This window comes from Lolium perenne, chromosome 4 (assembly GCF_019359855.2).
Source record: "Lolium perenne isolate Kyuss_39 chromosome 4, Kyuss_2.0, whole genome shotgun sequence".
In the NCBI taxonomy this organism is placed as follows: Eukaryota; Viridiplantae; Streptophyta; class Magnoliopsida; order Poales; family Poaceae; genus Lolium; species Lolium perenne.
Genome location: NC_067247.2, coordinates 82,888,802 through 82,901,506, shown reverse-complemented (window position 1 = coordinate 82,901,506; position 12,705 = coordinate 82,888,802). Strand labels below are relative to the sequence as shown.

Here is a 12,705-nt window from a genome sequence, read left to right as displayed (position 1 = left end):
GATGCATGTTCCCAATGTATTTTTTACTCCACTTCATAATTTGTCTTGGAAAACCCACTTGTACACTTATTTGTGAACGGAGGGAGTAAGTCTTAGACGTGGCTAAATCTGATTCCTTAATTCGACAAGGAAAAGGCATAATTGCACCGTGATGCATGAGTGAGTGCACGTCGTATGAAAATAGCATAAAAATATTATATGTATAGCATAATTGTCTCACGTCATATGTCTCAGGTGCTACGCATGGTGTCTCATATGGAGGCGACAAGTCATGCCTAGTGTTGCTCGATTGAAAATGGTGCGACAGTGACAGGAGGCGAGACGGTATATGTGACGTTTTCATATTCCAATGTCTCCTTCAGCGGTTTCCAACTTTCGGGATATCGATAGCTGGACAAGAGATAATCGTAGATGTGACTTAAAGGATAAGTATACGGTATCTGGTGAAAACACAAGATCTCTGCTCTGGCTATGTCAACACGTGTCATCATGTTTTTGCTGAAGGTGGGATCAAGTCTTGACTTTGGGGATGAAAATTCCACGATGGACCTATGACATCAGCGCACCTGCGGTGTTTTCTTTTTGAAGGGATAACCCTACTAGCTGCATAAATTTTGTTTGTCTTTTACGATAGGACATAGGAGTCGTATTTGACTGGCGAAGTTACTATCGTGAGGTATATGGTCTTGATTTTCTTCTCCGCGCAAACTTGTTCAGCTGTATTTTGCAGTATCATTAATATAAGTTGTGTGATTTCCCCTTTTCGACAAAAATAAAAAATGAAGTGGGTCAGGTTTGTCTTAATTAGTAAAAAAAACCCAAGAAATGTGCACTGGCTTCTTCTTCTGTTCTCACTAGCTAGATGGCATGCATGACCTGCCGAAGACCAGGTGATTGAACGATTCAAAAAATTAAGGGTGTTTGTTTTGCCTTGACTACGGTGTTGACCCGAGGTGAAACCATCGTGAAAAGAAATGTTTAACCAGCGAGGAATGGTATACGTAATCTAGTGATAGATAAAGGCAGTGCGAGTGCGAGTGCGAGTGCGAGAAGAACAAGAAGAAGCACTTCTAGCCATATGGGGATCATCCTGCTTCTCCTACTCAGCAGCATCACGCCGTTCCAGGCGGCCGCCGATGTATTCTGCGACAACGTAAAGGTTGCCGCGGCCACGCTTGTTAACAAAACCTCCTCTTCCCCGACGCACTTCGCCACCACCACCTTCGGCCATGCCCCCGATGTCGTCTATGCGCTAGCCTTGTGCCGCGGCGATATCGTGGATGACTCCACCTGCGCCGACTCCGTGACCAACACGTTCCGCAAAATGCAGAGCCTTATGCCATCTGGAGTGGAGTGCTTCAGGGGCTTCTACTTCAACTCCGACTGCATCTTGATCTACAGCGCCCATAACATGCTCGCCGACTCCCCACCTACCGCGGGAGCATTGGCCGATGGGGACCTGCCCTTCGAGAGGTGGAACATCAAGAACGTCACCAGCGACGTGCCCCTCATCACCGGCCTCATCCACGACCTGCGGGTCGAAACAGTGGAGAAGGCGGCCAACGCGACGCCCAAACGGTTTGCCACGGGCGTTATGGACAGCGGCACTAGCTTCCCGAAGGTCTACTCCTTGTCGCAGTGCACGCCGGACCTCTCCGCCGGGGACTGTCTGGCGTGCCTGCGTCGTCTCCTCGGCATGATCAACTCCACCATGGCCCTGCGCATGGGAGGACAGATGGGTGTCGTTCGGTGTTATTTCAGGTTCGAGGCGTCTAAGTTCTACGAGGGCGAACCCATGCTAGCTCTTGGGCCGCCATCGCCAGCTCCAACTCCTAATGAACACAAGAGTAAGTCCAGCGCGAACAAATAGTAACAGACATTATTTATTTACACGCTTACTTGGTATGTTATCATGTTCATATATATCAGGGAGTATCAGCAAGCTGTGGGCAATTCCCATAGTTCTAGTTCCTCTAGCGGCAGCAGCATTATTTCTCTGCGTCTTCTTATACTCCCGTCGGCTCACAAAGCAACGAAAAGGTGTGCTACTTAGTTTCTGAAAATGAAGCCCCATAAATTGTAGTTCTAATTAATAAGATATTTTAAGCATCATTCAAGGGAGATTACACACGTCCTCAATCATTTATTCAGGTAAAGTGTTGCGATTACAAGGATTCGGGCGCTTTCAGGGTTCGGAAGGAGTAGAACAACTAGTTTGGCGAACGAAGAATTCAGATTTCTCAATGTTTGACTTTGAACAGCTACTAGAGGCTACAAATAATTTCTCAGAAGAAAACAAACTGGGGCAAGGTGGCTTTGGCGCTGTCTACAAGGTAAGTTCCTCTGTGTGTCTCTGTTTTCTCCGTATTTGATTAGGAACTAAAATAGCTAGGCTGCTAACATGATTGAATAGATTAGAGTTGTTATCAACCGAATTAATTATCAAGAGCAGGTTCTTCTGACCAAACTAGCCGATACATTATAACAGGGAGAGGATGACTTGAGCGCAAACTGGAAAAGCCTAAATTTTGAACACATGTTTTGTCCAGGGCAAGTTTCCTGATGGATTGGATATAGCAGTTAAGAGACTTGCTTCACATTCAGGACAAGGTTTCACAGAGTTCAAAAATGAAGTCCAACTCATAGCCAAACTCCAGCATAGCAATTTGGTTAGGCTCCTGGGGTGTTGCTCTCAGGAAGAGGAGTGCCAAACAAAAGCTTGGATTTCTTCATCTTTGGTATGCACTTGCATTTCCTAACTTAGTTTACATACTGTTTGCCAACCCAGAAGAATAGCTAAAGGATACTCGACATTATTTTTTCTGTTAGCCTTTAGTGTAGTTTTATTCCCTACATAACCTTTGTCGTATTTCCTTGCTTTCTATTTGTTATATTAATACCTAACGGATGTGCAGATGCGAAAAGAAGAGCTTTACTGGATTCGTCCAAACTTTTAGCAATAATTGAAGGAATAGCTTATGGACTTCTTTACCTACATAAGCACTCCCGGCTGCGTATCATACATCGGGATCTTAAACCAGGCAATATTCTACTAGACAATGAAATGAATCCGAAGATTTCAGATTTTGGTCTAGCAAAAATATCGACCTCAAATAACAATGAAGGAAACACTACAAGAAGAGTGGTTGGTACATAGTAAGTTTCATATAAATAATTCCACTCATGATTATTTATTTATATTACAATTTGACCATATTCAATATTTTTTTATATCATATACCATTTTAGTGGATACATGGCCCCTGAGTATGCTTCGGAGGGCATCTTCTCTATTAAATCCGACGTGTTCAGCTTTGGTGTTATTATCTTTGAGATCCTTAGCGGAATACGGAATTCTGGAAACACACAATGTGGAGATTTCATCAATATGCTTGGATATGTGAGATTCTGCACACAAACATAATAATTTGAACATGTTTTTATTTCCTATACAGCCTACATTTTTCAGAAAATGAAAGATATAATAAAACCTCAATATTGCAAACAGGCATGGCAATTATGGAAAGAGGGAAGGTGGATTGAGCTTGTTGATGCCACATTGGTTCCTAACATTCACTTGACAAAGATGATGAGGTACATTAACATAGCATTGTTATGTGTGCAAGCGAGTGCAGCAGATCGACCAACCATGGAAGTTGTTGTAGCAATGTTCAGAAGTGACACTATGAGCATTGCTGAGCCTATGCAACCGGCTTATTTCAATCTTAGGGCGGGAAATGGAGAGTTAGCCACTGCTACCGAGCCTTGTAGCATTAATGATATAACCATATCTGTCATAATTGGTAGATAGTGTTTTACTCGTATTATTTGGTTTCTAATTTCTGAATGTATATTCATTATATCATAACAATAATGTGAAAGTTTAATTGGTCGCGTTGTTCCTATTTGGAGTACATTATTTGTTTTATTTAGCTTACCTCTCATGTTTTGTTTTGTTTTTTCTATATCTTTATCTACCTTAAATTGTGTGCTACTTACGTGTCTACAGTAAGATTATCACATTAATATCTATATAATATATTGGTTCGCATTTTGCATGGTGGGTGATTAATTTTTATCAAAGGAACCATGCAAAACTAATCCACCTAGCAGACTATGCCTAGGGCACAATAGAGCAAAGCAACCATGCGAAGCCGGAACTACCAATCTATCAAGCCAGCCTCCACCACCATCATGTCCACCAACCATGGAGAGGGGGTGAAACGAGATCTTTGGCAACACCATCTAACGAGGGAAATGACAGCCACGGGCATCGTTGTCACTGGCATCGATTTAAGACTTCTGCCCAAGCACCGCACAACACCACCTCATTAAGCCTGAAGGAAATGTCCATTCATGCCATCAACAACCACACGTTCTATCAGTTCTAATTGACCATGATCCAATTGAAAATTAATATATCGAGCGAAATGCTTGATGAGCTACCCCAACCAACAATCAGAAATTAATATGAAATTAAATCTTTGATGAGCCCTGCAAAGAGAAGAAATACCTCAGGCTCCATGTCATAGCTAGAAGCCGAGAATGTGATGGGGTACGCCTCAGCTATGCTAGAACAGATTAAAAGCAAAATTACTACGCAAAACATGATCATGATATTCTTATAGATAACGGGAAATAGAGTCCAAGCATAGTATTACCTTCTCCTCGTTGCCGGTTCACTCGAACAGTTCATCTTAAATTTGTAGGTGTTATGCCTTCATGGTATCCACATGGAGGAACTTCATGTAGAAAATTGCAATATCCATGTAGATCGACTTAGTCATGGTGGTAGCGCTTTTTTGTACGGCTGGAAAGTTGTGGCAGGAGCCATAGGGGACGGCTTATGGAGAGGTGTGAGGTAAGATAGAAGATTAAGCTCCAGGATCGACATTGCCCATAGTTTACTACTTATCTCGATTATTAGATCTCTCAGGACATTACTAGATTTCGTATGTACCCCTCAAGGGGTGCCCCTATTGGATCTATGTAGTACATCCGAGCCAAGGTTTACAAAGTATCCGAGTCGATTCATCGCCTCAGCAATTGCCTGTTACGAGACAACACACTGTTACGAGAACACACTTAAAAATCAGAGTCCCTTCCCCCAGACCGATGTGACATCACAGCAAATTATTCCCACCACGCTTTTAGCATGCACGGTCTACTAATCCATAGCACATCCATCCCATCCTAACTTCGATTTGGAACATCAACCCTGTGCAAACGTACAGTCCTACGAACCGAATAGCAGAACGTCCTCAGACGGACTTGAAGCTTAATTTTCCGGAATACTCTTCAGTTCATTAGACGACTCCGATCTGCTGCAGTGAAGAAAAAAAAAGTGCTACAGAGCCAGTTCGGCGTCTGGAGAGCCCACACGTTCCGGCGCTAATCAAGAAATAGCATGCTATAGCACTGCTAAACCATGCTAAATAGCTCGTATATAACATCTGGAGGAGATGCGATGAAATGCCAAAGGTGTAGGAGAAACATACCAATAATGCCTGATTCCTTTTTGCAGTTGTCTAACAGACCTGCCTTGTTAGGCAAACCACTTCATTTGACTGATTTCAAAAGGAAGAAAACAATACACTTTCATGTCCAAAAAATGCACATCACAATTCACAAACATGATGAAGTTCCCTGGTCTGGTCCTTGACAGATCCTATCAGTACATTCCTGCAATCCATTCTTAAGATCAAACCAAATATGTATTTCCACTTTGATTGCATTGGAACAACTCTTCTTATTTGCAAAAAACTTTCACAAACCATGTGATCTAGCTACATAGAGAACCTAACCTTTTACTCTTGGTGTTACATGAAAGAATTTTGAAACACATGAATTGCGTGAGGGTTTTAATAGAATTAATGTTACAGATCGCTTAAAAGTTATTTCTACTCTTTCACCTTGAAGAATGTATAGGAAAGAACTATGTTGTTTACCCCGTCCATTTTGGGGTCTGTCTCAAACTCAGGATCAATGTAGAAGAATACCTGAAAATTTTCAGGTGCATGTTAGAAAAACTAGCAGAAATTACCACGGGTAGATGTATTAACATACAATACCCCCGTTAACACAACTTCAAACTCAGTTTTCTGTACAAAAAAAAAAACTTCAAACTCAGTTCCAGTCCTCCATCCGGAAATAAGTGACTTGGATTTGTCTAGATTCGCATGCATCTACACACTAAAACGTGCCTAGATACATGTGAATCTAGACAAATCCGAGTCAGTTATTTCCGTACAGAGGGAGCAGTATTTATTGTGTATCTCTATTAACCTTTTATAATTATAATCTGGACTATTATAACAAGTCCCCACCAAAATAAGCAGTGTAGACATTTCTCTTTTTGCCTTGATTTAAGGCAGAACTTCCACATTTTTTTTACCCTAAAAGCAAGGGAGGCGAGGTGCCATGTTTTTGTTGTGTGCAGAATTATAATTTCGACTAGAAATGCCATCACTATTTCACCGAGTGTAAACTGAACTCACCGGCATGTCAATCTGCTCCCCTGGAAGAAGTGTTTGCTCCTCAAAGCAGAAACACTGTATTTTATTGAAGTAGATGGCAGCCTGCAGGGTAAAAAAGGACTTGTGAACTAGAAACATCAGGAGTCGGGTGGCTTAGCTAGAATGCGATAGTTACATCTCGCAATTTAGGTTTAGTTTAGAAACATAACTAGGCTGAAAATGTAAAATCATGTTAGTCCTTGACAGGATGATTAGAGTTACATCAAGAATAGTTATATATTCACAATTTTTTGTTCACTATTTCATTTTTCGCCACCATTGCAAAAGTTAATTGTGATTTCAAGTTTTGTTTAGTAGAAATCCGGTTGAGACCTATTTTACCCCCAATATGTTTCCACTAAGGCACTACAATTACAGGCCAATAAAAAGAGAACGTGATGAAACATACACAAAAACCTTCTCAAATTTTCATTAGCTTAAACAGATATTGCTTTCCAGCCCATGCCAACAAGATAAGGTTGACAAGTTTTGTTCCATCACAGATAAAATTTCTGATTCATAATGATTGCAGCTTAATTGACACCATAACAACACAACTAAATCTATGTTTTCTCTTTTTCCCTTTTCAAGCAGTTGGGGGCAGAGGGGCTTTTCTAACAATATGTTGTGTATATAATCTTGAAAGAAAGAATGATATATACCTATATACCTACACTTACATCTACAGAAGAGAACCAAACGTGAGATCATATCTAGTGCTGCCAGGCCTTTGAGTGCTACTTTATTCCACAACAATCTGGGCCGTCCAATCCGAGCCAAATGAACAGGATCAAACCAATAACCCATCTGCCACCCACCATGGCATATACGCAAAGCAATCACTCAATTTCTTTGAATTGTGACAGACAGTTTATCCTTAACATATTTCTCTACTCGGAACGAGATTCCGCCCCCAAATTGAATCTAGGTTGAAGAAGCGGCTCAACACATCCCCACGGGATCAATTCAGGCTCAAATTGAAGCTGGGTTGGAGGAGCTCACCACAACCCCGCCAAGCATAGAGCTGGACTAACCCTCCTGTCTTTTGGCTTACCATCGAACTGCTGCAACCTGCCAAGTTCTGCTAGATGCAACTGCTTTCACACCTCGTGGGCAGGTGAGCTTCCGCGTGGCACACCCAGGTTGCAGTTCGCACGGAACAAGAGAGTGCGGCTGTCCGACAAGTTCTCTGCACTGGGTCACCATGAGCTGACCTTCTCACGCTATACTGGCTGCACAACACGAATCTGCCCATTTCTTATCTTTCCGTTTGTTCTTGCAATTTACTAATCTAGTGAGAATGCTTATAACTTGTGAATCGTGATTCTGCCAACTAGCAGCTATCCAAAGCTACAAAACAATTAAGTTCATGTAACTGAAAATCACAACTATCTAGCCAGCTGTAATCTGGAGGAAGAAGACTACAAGAGGCTCATGTTGATGTTGAGAAAATCTAGTTTTTCAGGGGTTAATGTACAAATGTTTCTACTGGGCGGGGGTGGAGTGACCATAGATGCTATCCTGTCCATTCATTGAAATCACATGGCCCATGTTGTCTGCTGAGGAGCACTAGATATCCTCTCTACCAAAAGTATGTTACATGCATTTTTGAGGCTTAAATACAATGTTTCCTACTCTCATATTGTACCTTGAACATCCTTTATTACTCTAAAAGGGGCGTAGCTAGTGGTAAAAGCTCCCACACATTGGGTATTTCTAGGCAGGCTTTCCCTTGCTTTTTATTATGCAATGAGGCTAATTCGAACATCCTTCATTACTCTAAACAATCAAAATTAACAGAGATTTATTCCAATGTTCTAAGGCACTTTTGACGAAACATAACCTTACACCTGGCACTTGTTGGCGATGTTAATTGAACAACTTGTAGTATACAAGGAAAATTACGCAGCAATAGGAACAACATATTACAAAAAGGCGTCACCAAATGCCCGAAGAAATAATAGAACATGATCACTGGTAGAAGTTACTGCAATTAGCTTCTAAGAAGAAACAGCAGCAATATGAAAATTGTGTTGTAGAAATAAATGAAACATGCAATATTACACTTCTCTACCTTCATTGGAGCAACATTATACGTGGACACACCAGTAATTGGAGCTGAACTGCGGTTCTCAGCAGTATAAAAAGCAAGAGCACTTTCACCAGGTTTAACCTTCACCTATAATTAGGATAGATCAAGAATAAGTACACAAGAAAGAATGCAAGTTATCAGCAATTAAGTTCTGATGTATACCTCTCGCTGTGTAGGAATGAACTTCCAAGGCATTCCATCAGCAACATCAGCATTAAATTGGATAATTATCTCTCTGAAAGCAAAATGGACAGCCTTAAAATAAGAAATGAAGGAAATAAAGTCCAAGCGTAAAAATTGAGCTAATAATTAACTTCATGCACAACATTACTGAGGGTGAAATATAATAGGAGACATATTTGTTATGCCATTTATGAGAATATCAGAAACTACGAGCAGTTACTTTTTGTTAGTTTGAACAATGTGTAATTAGCTGAAATCATGTCTAAACATGAAGACGGGACCTATATTAATAACTTAACTCTCTTCTCAAGTTCTACAGCTATTAGTTTATGGTCACTCATACGACAAAATTACAGCAGACATGCAATGGTGGTGAGCACTGTACCAAGTAAACCTCTAACAAAGCGTATTCCAGATAGCTTCCGCCACCGGATCAAAGTGTCACGCCAGCTTAGTATTGGTGAGGACTAGGAAAATTGCCCGTGCGTTGCAACGGAAGTTACATTACTAAATGGTTGCGAGATACATTATGTAAAATTTGTGAGATATATGATTAAAATTTGCAACGGAAATAAACTTTTCTGTGTTGCAGAGGGAGATATATCATTAAAATGTTTCAACGGGAAAATTCCGTGGATATGTCTTCATGCATATGCACAAATTCAAATAATAACCTTTTTTCATTTTTAGCGGAATTTGCTTCACATTGTTAGAAGTATTTTATTTATATTTTGTAAACTTCATTAATTAATATTATTGTGTTCGCAGGTATGATAAATACAGAAACATTGCACATTTGAATATGTCGCTGAACATATAGTTGATTGTAATACAGAAACATTGCTCATTTGAATGTGTCCCTCAACATATAGTTGAATGTGAACTATGAAGGATTGCAATTCCTAAGAGACTCGTGCTTATATTAGGAACCTAGCTAGTACCGAAATAATAACACGTTGTAACAATGTTGCTATTGACTTGAGCTTCAGAAATCAGATACAACAGGCTGCAGTTCAGATTGTGAAGTAAGCCATGGACGAGTGAGCAGATAACTCAATATGGTGTGCTCCACGCTGCCTTACTGCTCGTCGCTGCTGCTAGCTGTTGTTGATTAATGTGGTCGTTGCTTGCTGAACTTGATTTTTTTTTCTTTGTCGCACTTAATTCTCTGCGTGCCGCCCTTGGCTGCGTACTACACCAGGCACATGGCGCGATCATCGGCATCCACATCCTCCTGCAGAACCACCTTGGCACCTCCATCTTGCCTTTCGGATGCCGTCGCGCGGAGGTTGCTTCTGATGCAGGACGACGACCTGCACCTGTATCAGGGCGAATCCTCCATGTCGCGTCCGCGACATCTCTTGCCACTGCTGAATCCAAGCTGCTCCGACGGCACCACGATCAGGCTCCCCTATTGCCGCTGTTTTCTGCATCATGGCACCATGAGCGCCTCGGCCGCATCTTCATCAGGCTTGAATAATACAAGGTTTGCGGCGGCCGCCACGATCGTACTTCGTTCTTGACTAACTAACCTTCATGAATCCATAGAATTAGGTGTAGCGTTTCTTTTACATCAAATAGGCATGTGTTGCCGTGCGCGAGGTCAACCACAAGGCCTGCCCTGATCGTGAACGTCAGGTCCACCTCAAACCCAATGACATCTTCAGCGTGTTAACGCCAGGTCGGCGTCGAACTCGACGGCATCTTGCGATTTCAGCGTCAACATGAAGTAGCTCTTGTGCAAGGTGACCTAATCTAGTGTGCAGCCTCCATGTTGCCTTGAAGTCATCAAACATATCTTTGACGTTGGGTTTCTGATCTGCATAATACATCGCCAGAAGCTACCATGGCATTGGCACCTTTTCTGTTGTACCTTCTTGTTCCTCCTGTCTTGATCGCACGGATTCACGAGGCTTCGCTGGTTTGGATTCATGAGGCTTACGTGGTTCCAGGGTGAGGTGGCAGTCCCCGGCTCGTTGTCGTTGTAGATTGAATCGTGAATCGCAGAGAAGATTGTGCTGATAGAGTTGGTCGACGGACACCTTGATCGAGCAGTTTATATAGGAACATTTGGACATGTCGACCTGGACTCTTTTCCAAGGCTTGTCTGGTGCTGATTGGGACGACCCAGACCTAGCGATACCAAACGAAGGCCCACACGAAACAAGGAACGGTTGATCGGGATGGACGGAACGCGGTCGATTGAAAACGGACAAAACTGTTTTACGGACCGAACCAAGGAAACACTTCTCCCTTTATTATTAGGTATAGAAAGATACTCAGAAGGACGTATTACAGACAAGTTAAAAAGAGCCTAATTTACGTAACCACCAGCTAGACAATAACACATGGACTCTATATGGTTCCCGAATTGAATGGTCATGTTTCAAGTCCCATTAGAAGAAGATCTTCACAAAATATGACCAGCTAGCATATTCCAAAGAAGGTAGCGTGCTCCGTGGACCAGACTGGAACTTTACTCCTTTTCACAGCAGATCTGCGCTTAAGTCCCTTAATGGAAACTTTCGATGAACATTTTCGCTCTCTCTCTCTAGAACATTAACATCCATGGTACTATAAAACTAATCAGGCAGAAATGAACTACCTAGAGGAAACAGTTAATTGAATGGTAGTCCAAGTATTTTGTTGTGTGTGCAAAAGAATCTAAACAAAATGGAAGTGCCCAGAAACATGGTTAGGAAGGGCCACCTTTGTGGTGTGGTTCCTTGTCGAGTATGCCGGGAGATCTTCTCCTCTACACTCTGCAGAGAATCAGACATTTTAATTTGTTATTATACACCAATACACAGTACTACAAGTAAAAGCACAGTGGATAAAACTTAGGACCCCCTTTTTGGCTATCTATATCTATTGCCCACTACAGCCAATAGGAACTCTCTCCATACCAAAATTTTGATTCAGAAACATTTACGTGAAGGCTCTCATTCACCATGTTGCAAACTTTTCTACTAGTAATTAGGTCGCCATTCTCCATGTAAGTCTTTGTATGGAAATGAACCGGATAGTTTGATGACATCTTGAACAGGATTCAGGGAACACTCTCCCGACTCTAGCTATAGGTTGATGAAAACTTGAACAAGATTATTTCAATCTAAACCCTACCTAATGTTGGGAGCTGTGCTGTCAGTATCGACCAAATCACGCACAACCTAGTAGTGATCCCCGCAAATGCGCAGTTCCAGAACACCGACAAAGAACGCACTTGCATAAGTAAATCGAACGAGGGGTAGTAGGGGAGGGGGTGGGGGCAGACCTCGCGGCGCTGAACGGTGCCGCCGTATCCGGTAGCCTGGCAGAACCGGCGGTAGAGCGGGACGGCGGCGTAGGAGGCGCCGACCATAGCGGCCGCCACGCCGAGCAGGTACCCCAGGGTCCTCCTAGAGCTCTTCTCCCGGCCGGCCGCGGCGGCGGCGGCGGCGGAGGAGGAGGAGGAGGCGAGCCCGCGAGAGAGGACGGCGTCGGCCGCGGGCGGCCACGGATGGAGAGGGGAGTGGCGGCGGGCCAGCGGGAGGGCGAGGTGGCGGTGGAGGAGCCTCGGGAGCGGAGGCATCGCGTCGGCGACGCCGGGGGCGGCGAGAGGCCGGTCACGGGTGACGTCTTCTTCTTGTCTGGAGAGCAGCGAGAGGCGATGCCGCCGCCGCGATGCGCTGTGTGATGTGTTCGACTGTGGCGGTCGGTCGGACCGAACCGATCTGTGCACCTGGTTTATTTTGGGAACTTGGGTTTTCTGATCTTTCTGAACCAAAATGGTTCTCTGAGACCCTTCCCTTATCCTCTCCCGTGCTACAGTCAAGAGAGGGTTTGAGGGTCGACCTCCGTTTCCCCCTGTTTCTCCGGCGCCGCCGGTGGTTCCCCTCCTCTTCTCCGTCCGATGCGGCGGCGGAAGATGGGGAG

At 43.2% G+C, this 12,705-nt stretch overlaps 1 protein-coding gene and 1 pseudogene across 1 annotated transcript; one reads left to right on the top strand and one right to left on the bottom strand.

Annotated features, from left to right (window-relative positions):
* The first annotated feature begins 1,051 nt into the window (after positions 1-1,051).
* LOC127348471 (putative cysteine-rich receptor-like protein kinase 20) lies at positions 1,052-3,839 on the top strand (annotated as a pseudogene).
* Positions 3,840-5,482: 1,643 nt separating this feature from the next.
* LOC127293138 (cytochrome c oxidase assembly protein COX11, mitochondrial) lies at positions 5,483-12,484 on the bottom strand. Its single transcript, XM_051322696.2, has 6 exons — positions 12,065-12,484; positions 11,500-11,552; positions 8,770-8,842; positions 8,590-8,694; positions 6,498-6,578; positions 5,483-5,999 (listed from the first exon to the last, which is right to left on the bottom strand). The coding sequence occupies exons 1-6, from the start codon at positions 12,359-12,361 to the stop codon at positions 5,901-5,903; spliced, it is 708 nt and encodes a 235-aa protein (XP_051178656.1). The 5' UTR covers positions 12,362-12,484; the 3' UTR covers positions 5,483-5,900.
* Positions 12,485-12,705: the final 221 nt, after the last annotated feature.